We start from the raw sequence: 10,123 nt of genomic DNA, 5'->3' as shown, positions 1-10,123 counted from the left end.
AGTAGGTGGCTCCGCCTCCTCTTCGAACTTTAGCTTTGCTGGGCGCGCGGGGGAGACGGTTGGAAGCTGTGTTTTGGCCGTGTGCAGATCGAGCCCTGGGGCAGAAAGAAAAGGTGGGGAAAGGTGAACGCTTCTGGTGACGTCACTGGCGGAACCCCCACTTTTTTCCTAAAAAAGAAACGAGCGCGGAATTGGGGGGGGGGGCTCTTGGTGTACCTCGATGTTTAACTCACGCTAATTTCTACTTTTCGCAAAGAAAATGGGCTTTTGGGGTGAGTAGGCGGGGTGTTTGTGGGTTTAAAAAAAACCCATATATGGCAAGGTGCACATGCTTTTTAACCGTTTTACACCAGGCAGGCAGACATTTAACCGGTGAAGCTTCCCCTCTTCGTTTTAAAGGGAAACTGCACCAGCTGAATTTCTGCCTGCCTCGCAGATTTTTAAGGCCGTGGAGCTTTTCCCACAGAAAGCAATGACCTTCCTGGAAAGAAGCGCCTAAAATCCTATTTATACGCATTGGGAGGACCCATTTCTTTCTTCTGCCATATCTTTGTATGGTGGCAGTGCTGCTGTTGTGGCCTCCTTGGCCTGCCAGTTGAAGACCAGTTGCCTCAAGCCCAGGGCTGGGAGTGGCATGGGATGGCAGTGGTGGGTCTGTGCAAAGGATGGGCTGTTTAGCTTGGTGCGTGCCCCGTTGCATTCTGGGACAATGGGATGAGGAGTCTGGTTTGGGGTCAGTGTGTTCGGCTGCAGCAGCATATGTCTCCCTCAACTTGCCCTACACCTTGAGGGAGAGCAAATGGAAAGGACACCCTCCTCATGCTTATCGTGGGATTGGCAAGAGGAGGACCAATGAACCGGGGTGCCTTAAAGTAGATCTACCTCAGGATCGCACAATCTCTGCGATGAGGATGTTCAAGGATGCTTCTTAGGTTAGCATGACCTAGTATGCTCATTTTCAGATAACATAACACCAAACTGGGAGGGGTAGCCAACGCCGCTGAAGAGAGAATTGGGATTCAAGGTGACCCTAACAGATTGGAGAGCTGGGCCCAAACTCACAAAATGAATTTCAACAGGGACAAATGACAGGTAGAACCAGCTGCACAAATATAAGATGGGGGACACCTGGAGGCTGGAGCTTGCTTGTTTTCTCTTGCTCCAGAGGGTAGGACCCAAACCAACTTGGTTCAAGTTACAAGAAAGGAGATTCCGACTCGACATCAGGAAGAACTTTCTGATAGTAAGAGCTGTTTTGACAGTGGGACTGTCTCCCTTGGGAGGTTGTGGACTCTCCTTCCTTGGAGGTTTTTAAGCAGGAGTTGGACTAGATGAGCCTTGAGGTCCCTTCTAACTTGACAACTATCCGATTCCGTAAGGAGAGAACAAAAATGGTCTTCCTCAGTTTAGAGTGTCAGGTTGGAGTTTGGCATATGTATGCATCTCCTTTAGGGATTAGCATGACTTTCCTGAAATTGGGGGTGATGGAGGAGAGGAGTTTATGTGTTCCTGTGCAGTAGATGCCTCCATAGCAGTGCCTATACATATGTTGGGGCACACTTCCAACAGGCATCTCCTAAAGTTGGCCTGAGACAAACTCATAACCCTCCCTTCCGCTGACACCTTTTACATATGCTTATCTGGCTGGCAGAGGTATATAGATTCCTTCTTCAGCCAGCACTGATATGCCAGAGACCAGCTGTGCTTCCAGGTTTGCTTGTTGCCACACAAGACAGTAGGGGCTGATTCTGTATGGCAGCAAGTATATATTTCCCCCGAGGGACCTGTCTATCTTTCTGCCTGCTAACAGCTCTCATCTCACCCTTTACTTTTCTAGCTGATTTTCCCTGGTAAAGGGCCAATGGCATCTGCCTTAGGGACCGTCGGTGTTCAGTTGCTGCGGCAGCCAGGTAACTTCACTGGGGTTATTTGAGGGGAGACTAAGGCGTAAAGCAAATGTGGGGGACCTTTGACCCTCCAGATGCTGCTGAACTACAACGCCTACTATCCCTGGCCATTGGCTATTCTTTCCAGGACTGATGGGAGTTGTAGTTCAACAACATCTGGAGGGACAAAGGTTCTCTGCACAGAGCTTTACTCTCTTTTGTCATTTCCTGTCCCCACAGGTTGTGGGAGCTGCCTGCCCCCTTGCTCACTCACCGATGAGGACCTGGCTGCCTATCCTGGCTTGGCTAACCTCCTTTTGGGCCTGACCAGCCATATGGACTCCAGTGGGCTCAGTGTACACTTGGCACAACAAATGGAGGAGGTAAGAGCAGGTTGTCTCATCCAGGCTAGTCTGTGCTTCGTGACCACGGTGTTGGACAATAAAAGCCGTCAGACTGCAAATCTGACCTCTCGTTTTTAGGAGGGAGGGAGTCCCTTCTGGCTTCTAGGGTTGATGGCGACAGACGTTTGAGTCCTGGGATTTGACATGCTGCTACGCAAAGAATGCCCTCGTATAAATCTATGGTGTAGCGGCATTTGGAATCCTGTGCACAGTTTTGATCGCCTCAGGGCAGATAAATGAAGAAGTATTTCTTCATGCAGTGAATAGTTAAAACTATAGAACTTGCTCCCACGGGGAGGCAGTGATGGCTATCAACTTGGATGGCTATGAAAGAGGTTTAGGCAAATTCGGGGAAGAAACAGCTACTGATGGTTACTAGCCATTATGGGCAAGGCTCAGAGGCCCAGCCCCAAGAGACCTGTTTGCCCTGCCCTATATAGAATTCAGGTTGCGTGATTTGGCTTTCCTCTGAGCTGCATTGGTCCTCTCTCCCTCCGCCATTGCCTAATGCAGGATTTGTACAGCAGTGGATGACTGTAAGAGTGTGTTTATTTTATTATTAAGGAGTTATCCTCACTGCTGTCTCTCTCTCCTCCCATCCCCATGGCCACACATTTCCTTTTTCGTAGGCAAGAAAGGAACTGCAGCGGTGCCGAGGAAACTGGTTGAAATGGGAAGTGGTCCATCGGCTTCTGCAGGAGGCGCTAAGGGAACTGGGAACTGGCCTGTCTCCATGGGACCAAAAAGTAACGCTTGAAGGGAAACAGTGGGAAGGGGGGGGGGAATTGGAGGGTGAGTGAGGGCTGTCGGCAGGAATCTGGAAGTAGGCAGAGAGCTTTGAGAAAGGCTGGCTAAAGTGTTTGGCAATAAGCATTACTGAAGAAAAATGGTGTTGTGCTTATAGTCGGCTTTTGAAGTGGCTTCGTGGAGCGCTCTAACAAGGCTCAGAAACAGACAGCGAGATCTCTGTTTGTTTAAGGCATTTACACCGTGCCCTTTAGCAAGAAAGACTCTGGTAGCTTACAGAAATGAGTACTAAGATGATCTTGCCTGTCTACTATCTAAGAAACCCGTGACATATGAGGAAAATGGGATGGGAGAGAGAGGAAAGGAGAAGCAAGCTCAAGCCCACGAGCTTAAACCTACAGTTCTTATAATGAAGTGATGAAGCTTTGTCTGGGTAGATTCTGGTCGTTTAGAGGAGCAGGTCAACTCCTGGCTGCTTCTTGTCGGGGAAAGAAACATGGGGTGATAAATGGGAACATCAAGCCTTGAACCAGTGAAATGTGATGGTGTTATGCAAGCTTCAGAGAAAAGCCTTGTGTGTGTGGAAGGTCTGGCAACGCTGATGAGGGGCTTTCATTTCTGATCCTCAGTTCCTTGAGGTCCTGGAGCAACAGCTTTCGGTAGCTGAGCTGAAACGGATGCTTGATCTCGGCCCTTCTCTACAAGACGCACAACCATCTCTTTTGGGTTTGGAGGCCTCTGATCTACAGGAGCTTCTTCCCCCTAACCAAGTAAGATGGGCATAAGCAGGAGAATTTCCCACAAGTAGAGCTGTTGAGAGACCCAAGTGTAGAGGCCCAATCCTTCCTTTTTAGATTGCGTTACGAAACTTATAATGTACTGCTAAAAGAGGGCGTGTTATTCCCCGAATGGCCTTTCCCTCCTGTTCAGGATAGGCTTAATGTGCATGAAGATCAGACATCCCTAAACTCGGCCCTCCAGATGTTTTGGGACTCCCATCATCCCTAGCTAACAGGACCAGTAGTCAGGGAAGATGGGAATTGTAGTCAGAGCCGTCTTTCCCATAGGGCTTAGTGGTTCGTTGCGCCAGGGCACTGGCCTCTCAGGAGCGCCCTAGCAAGTGGGGAACTGCACGGCTTTGCCAGCAGCCTCCCCTTTCCCTGCACACCCGCCAGCTGTGCCTCGCCAGCTATATGGCTGGCTGGCATGCAGCTTCCTTCCCAAGCCTCCCTCCCTCACCCCACACCCCCAGGCTCCCCTGCGGGAAGGCAGCATCTCCCTCCCTGACCCCACACCCCCAGTCTTCCCTCTGGGAAAGTAGCATTTATTACTGCTTGGTAGGTGGCGGCGTCAGCAGCAAAATGAACATTTGGGGACGCTGGGGGGATCTTTGCATCCCGGCGCTGCATATGCTATAGACGGCCCTGATTGTAGTCCCAAAACATCTGGAGGGCTGAGTTTGGGGGTGCCTGGTGAAGATTCATCTGTAGGGCAGGGGCTAATATATGAGAGATCCTGTCCCAGGACACAGGCAGGGCCAACGTGAAACCCCCACCTCCCCCAAAAGGTGCGTTTTTACCAGAGAAAAACATGGCTTAACTTGCCACGTTTCCTCTCAATAAACCCTGGGAATCTTAGCTCTCTAAGGGAGCTCTTAGAGCCTTTGAGAAATTAAAAATGCTTCCAAGTGGTATTCCCTCCCACCCCCACAATCCATGTTTTTATCACCAAACTAGGTGTGAGTGAAGCTATATTTCAAGAAAGAAAGGCCTACTAGTCTGGAGTGGTGCATGCTCTAGTTATCTCCCGCTTGGACTACTGCAATATGCTCTACGTGGAGCTGCCTTTGAAGGTGACCCGGAAACTGCGATTAATCCAGAATGCGGTAGCCAGATTGGTGACTGGGAGTGGCCGCCGGGACCATGTAACACCAGTCCTGAAAGACTTACATTGGCTCCCAGTACGTTTCTGAGCACAATTCAAAGTGTTGGTGCTGACCTTTAAATCCCTAAACGGCCTCGGTCCAGTATACCTGAAGGAGTGTTTCCACCCCCATCGTTCAGCCCAGACACTGAGGTTCAGCTCCAAGGGCCTTCTGGCGGTTCCCTCCCTGCGAGAAACGAGGTTACAGGGAACCAGGCAGAGGGCCTTCTCGGTGGTGGCACCCGCCCTGTGGAATGCCCTCCCACCAGATCTCAAGGAAATAAACAACTATCTGACCTTTAGAAGACATCTGAAGGCAGCCCTGTTTAGGGAAGTTTTTAATGTTTGATATTTTATTGCTTTTTTAATATTCTATTGGGAGCCGCCCAGAGAGGCTGGGGAAACCCAGCCAGATAGGCAGGGTATAAATAATAAACTACAGTGGTACCTCAGGTTAAGAACTTAATTTGTTCTGGAAGTTCGTTCTTAACCTGAAACTATTCTTAACCTGTAATACGACTTTCGCTAATGGGGCCTCCTACTACCGCCGCGCCACCGCCACGTGATTTCTGTTCTCATCCTGAAGCAAAGTTCTTAACCCGAGGTACTATTTCTGGGTTAGCGGAGTCTGTAACCTGAAGCGTCTGTAACCTGAGGTACCACTGTATTACTATTAGTATGGTCACTGCATGAGGGGATGCTCCTTTAGGGGCTTTTATCTCCTCTCTCCCTGTTACTTCAGTCGACGTGGTTTGCGAGTGTTTGATGTACAGATCCAATGTGCCCAACGCTACCTGAAAGCAATCTAAAAAAATCCCCGGCGACAGTTAAGCTCGTTCACATTTATAGTCCTCTCTTTTCTGCGCTTTGCCACAGGAGCTGGAGCAAATGCGAAAACACCTCCCCGCGGAATTGGAGAAACGCCTTAAGTCCAAATGCCTTGCCGTACTCGGTTACTACCTCCCTGAGAGAGGTGAGATGCTGTTCTTCCCCCCAGGCTGCCTTAGCAGGAGAGGTTCTCTTGTTCCATCAGCTTTGCCGAGACACCGGCTCCAGCGGGCGCCTTCTGCCCTTGAGCTGTTTCTGCGCCAGCTGGTCATTATCGGAGGAAGCGCTGCCTGAGTTTGCTTTCCCCCTCTTCCCTCCCTGTCCCCTCTCCCTCGCGTGTCGTGTTTTCGAGTTTGTAGGCCTGTGGGCAGCAGGGACCGTTTAGTTTTAATGGATTGTGTACGAACTGCTCCGAGGGCCTTTTTTTGGCTGAAGAGCAGGGTACAAACACTTGAAATACAAATAGGGGGGAGCCCCCTGCAGGTGTGGGGGGGGGTGGGAACGCCCATGACAATTCTGGGGGATTGAAGGGTGCTGTGTGGGTCAGGGCTGCCTGTTGACCTGACCCCTCTTCTTCTCAGATGGCGCTGGAGAAGTTGCACGGGCAGCGATGCTGGGGACCTTGGCAGAGTGCTTGGCTGCAGAGAAGCGGCGCCTGCGAGAAAGGCAGGCTCGGCACCAGGAACTGGTGGGGTTGCTGGAGCAGCAGAAAGCTGCCTATCCCCAGGTAACAGCTGGAGGAGGGAAGTCTGCCAGTGTGGGCTTTAGGCGTGCCAGAAGTCTCTGTGCGCATTTTGCCAAGAAAAATGTGCAAATAAGGAAGAAAGGGGTATATATTCACTCAGCTTGCACAGTTTAAAACACATTTTGTGTGTGTGTGTGTGTGTGTGTGTGTAAAACGGGGAGAATAAAATTGATAACATAGTTAAAAACAATATTTTGCAATGAAATTTCTCCCACCTCTCATTTGTGCTCACCCTCTCTCAAAATTTGCTCCTGAAGGACAGGGGACCCCTTAGGGCATGTTTTGGGAGACATGGGGAGAGGAGAGGAAAGCAAAGTCTTGTTGTGTAAGTGGAGCACCTTGTTAAAAAAAAAATCAGAATGTTTCAACGAGTCCAATCTTTTTTCTGAGCATTCCAAAAATGTTGGAGACAACCGACTGCTTTGATTTTTTTAAAGTGCAAAATACCCTGTTTCTCTGGAATAATTAGTAACCAGGTAAATATTAAATAACCTGGAAATAAATGTGTTGCTAGCCCTACAGCAAATCTTTAAAATGAATCAATGCCTCTGCCAGATAACATTGCGCTTTATCATTGCCTAAATATGCATATTTACACCTTGTATATCAAACAGAGGCACTTCATTTTTGGCTGATGAAAACAAGCTGGACTTTTCATTCAGACTTCGCTTCTGTCTGTATACATCATGACTCAAGTTAGGTCCATTAATTTCAATGCTCTGATCAGGGTTTAGTCCAACACAGCCCTATGTTTTTAAAGCTTCGTAAGTTGCTGAGAAAGTCTTAACGTAGCAAGCAACTGATTAATCGATTAAGCACTAATTTCACTCTCCCATGTGCCGCAGGTCTTATTACGCTGCTTGGCCATCCTGAAACGCTTGGCCCGTGAGCTCCGCCTTAATGCTCAGTCTGAACTCGACTATTTCAGCACCCAGTACCTGGAGACCAAGTGCAATGCCATGTTCTTCAAGATACGGTGAGGCCTTACCTGTGTCTCCCCCTGCTCCTGACCAGGATCCTGAAGCTGCCCAGGAGCAATGGAGCAGTATAGATTTGGACCAGTGGTTTGCTGAGGGGCATAGTTCAGAAGACAAAAGTTGGGACGTACTGGGGGGTGAACAGCAAAGAGAGAGGCTGAGCTAACAGACTTTCTCTCACTGGAAACTGTCCAGCCTATCAGTCCAAGGTCACGTAGAGCAGATAAGGTGGCTACACAAAAAGCACAGTGGTTGCAAGATCAGGTTGCAAGGCACAGAAGTGACAAGGGGGAAAGTGGGTGAAAACCTTAATTGGGAGCACCTTCGCTCCGAGAATGGCTGCTTTGTTCTTTTGCTGTGATCATTAAAGACTCTTTAAATGGTAAGCGAATCTTTTCGCTTTGTCCTGCTTATCTACGGCCAAAGCCTGACACCCTTCTGTTGATAAGGTTTATTCCTCAGCACAAGTAAGCTATGCTGACTTCAATCCCTGGTGGCATCTCTGGGTAGGGTGTGGGGAGAACCCTGTCTGAAAATCCTGGAACGCCACTGCCGGTCAGTGCAGACAATATGGAGCCTGATTGACCGATGGTCTGACTCGGTGTAAGGCAACTGCCTATGCTCACCCAGATCAGATCTGTCTGATGAATATGGTTTAGTGATCTGCCTTGTATCCAACCTGGGCTGTCTGTCATAGGGTAGCAAGTCATTATGTCCCTAAAGGTCATAATGGGAGGTTTTCTGTAGTTCCCAAGAGAGAATTAGAATCCAGGAGACGCTTTGCAACTTTGGTTTGCGCATAACGTTGGTCATACTCGCAGCAGACCCTTTGAAACAAAGGGACGTAACTGACTCGGATTTGTTAATTTGAGCAGGCCTTTTGCGAGTATACAGTCGGATACAGCTGAGCGGTTAGGAGTGTTGTGGTCATCTGTGAGTGAGGGACAGAGCTGTACATGGGAGGCGTTATAGGAAGTGGACTCTAGTGTCTGTCAATCCTGCTCCTCCAAATAATTCTGTCTGCCACAGGCTCGAGGAGCTGAGCATCCTTTTGGAAACCTACACGCCTGAGAAAGTGGATGTGCATCGGATGATGAGGTAAGAGTGTGTGTGTGTGTGTGTGTGTGTGTGTTTTGAGGCGGCCAGTCTTTATTTATGGCCGTAAAGCTAAACACAGAGACTCCCGTGGGTCCCACTGCTGTGGCAGGTGTGAATACAGATAGCAGCTGGAAGGTGATTACCAGCAAATGGTGTTTTGTTGGCAGGCATCTCCCTTTTATTTATTTTTTTAAAAAAATCTCTGAGGTACCCTAAGTCACGACGAGTTGTGCTAAGAGCTTTTGCTGACTTCGCATCTGCACTAGAGGATAATGCCAAGATCTTATTGAATCATGGAATTGTAGAGTCGGAAGGGACCTCGGGGGCCATCTAGTCCAACCCCCGGCAGTGCAGGAAACTTGCTTGTTTGTGGTCTCTGTCCAGCCCTACATAGAGAATTGGAGAAGTGGGACCAGCAACAAAAATGTTGCTGTTCAGGATTCCATCTGATCCAGTCCATTCTTCCTCCTGGCTGGCTTTCTGTTCATTCTCTTTCTTCCTGCATACGCTACCTCTCAAGGTCAGCCGGCACTCTGAGCATTCTTAGTCTTCATTCTAGTTGGGGTTTTTTTTTGTACACCGTGGGGTTCCCCAGGCCTGCCAATACGTCTCATTTCTGTGTGTGTGTGGTGCCATTTTTGGCTTTGTCAAAAGCAATAGCACTCACAGCCTGAGTACCATAATAATAATAATAATAATAAATTTTTATTTATATCCCGCCCTCCCCAGCCGAAGCCGGGCTCAGGGCGGCTAACAACAATAAAATAATACAGTAATTAAATAATTATGTTTCTATCCCTCCTTTTCTCCAAGGAGTTTAAGGTGGTGTACCTCCCCCTTTTATCTTCACAGCAACCCTGTGAGGCAGGCTAGGCTGAGAAGGTAGTCTTTGCAGGTACCCTGGTGTCCACGGGCGCTGGGTTGGCAACCCCTGCTCTAACCAATATGCCATACCTGAAATATAAGGAATGATATTTGTTCTTGAGGCTTGTAGAGCACAAAGAGATAACGCTGAAGAGGCTCCTTTCAGCTACCTATGGAGATAGGAAGTACCTTCTCAGTAACACGACTCTACTCTGACTTTTTTCCGGACGGACAGGAACGGATTGTGGAAAGAAGCTGGGTTTTGGGTAGCTGCTAGGAGGCTGGAAAAGTGTGTCTCTGGCATAGATTTTGCAAAAGCTCGTCCAACACGCCAGTCTTTCATTCTTCGTTTTTTCTAGGGACAAACTGCAGGCGGCACTAAGCCAAGAGGAGCAAGACCTGGCCACTTCTCGCAAGATCGTCTCCAACTATGAGACACTGGGCCCAGAATTCGAAGAACTGGTGAAGGAATATGCCCGGCTGCAAGCCATCATTGAAAACAGGCGCTGGGCCCTGAGAGAATTCAGCAAAGACTGAGGCCTTGTTTGGGCACGGACTGGTTGAATATTGCTCCGTTTAGTGTGTAACGACTGTTTTGTACAATAAAGTACGGAGGAAAGGCTGGCTGGCTTCCCATGTCTTTGTTAAAAG

The 10,123-nt window shown here is 48.9% G+C and overlaps 1 protein-coding gene across 5 annotated transcripts; it reads left to right on the top strand.

Annotated features, from left to right (window-relative positions):
• Window positions 1-10,094, top strand: HAUS4 (HAUS augmin like complex subunit 4). Of its 5 annotated transcripts, none has more exons than XM_080979858.1 (10): window positions 1-113; window positions 1,838-1,910; window positions 2,127-2,269; window positions 2,920-3,036; window positions 3,667-3,807; window positions 5,837-5,933; window positions 6,370-6,515; window positions 7,379-7,509; window positions 8,540-8,608; window positions 9,832-10,094. In XM_080979858.1, the coding sequence occupies exons 2-10, from the start codon at window positions 1,862-1,864 to the stop codon at window positions 10,007-10,009; spliced, it is 1,071 nt and encodes a 356-aa protein (XP_080835984.1). In that variant the 5' UTR covers window positions 1-113; window positions 1,838-1,861; the 3' UTR covers window positions 10,010-10,094. The 5 variants fall into 5 exon arrangements, with proteins under 5 accessions (XP_080835984.1, XP_080835983.1, XP_080835986.1 ...); XM_080979857.1 differs by having other exon boundaries at window positions 32-272; XM_080979860.1 differs by having other exon boundaries at window positions 78-123.
• Window positions 10,095-10,123: the final 29 nt, after the last annotated feature.

The sequence above is a fragment of the Podarcis pityusensis genome (assembly GCF_964106645.2).
Source record: "Podarcis pityusensis genome assembly, chromosome: 13".
NCBI lineage: Eukaryota > Metazoa > Chordata > Lepidosauria > Squamata > Lacertidae > Podarcis > Podarcis pityusensis.
The sequence above is the reverse complement of the archived record's forward strand: the minus strand, read 5'-3'. Positions and strand labels throughout refer to the sequence as shown.

Bases quoted from the DNA above. Each gene is read 5' to 3' on its own strand.
- HAUS4 (XM_080979856.1), top strand. From the start codon at position 1,118: ATGGGGGACACCTGGAGGCTGGAGCTTGCTTGTTTTCTCTTGCTCCAG. The intron at 1,911-2,126 runs GTAACTTCACTG...CTGTCCCCACAG, and splicing joins TCAGTTGCTGCGGCAGCCAG to GTTGTGGGAGCTGCCTGCCC. The intron at 8,609-9,831 runs GTAAGAGTGTGT...CGTTTTTTCTAG, and splicing joins GATGTGCATCGGATGATGAG to GGACAAACTGCAGGCGGCAC.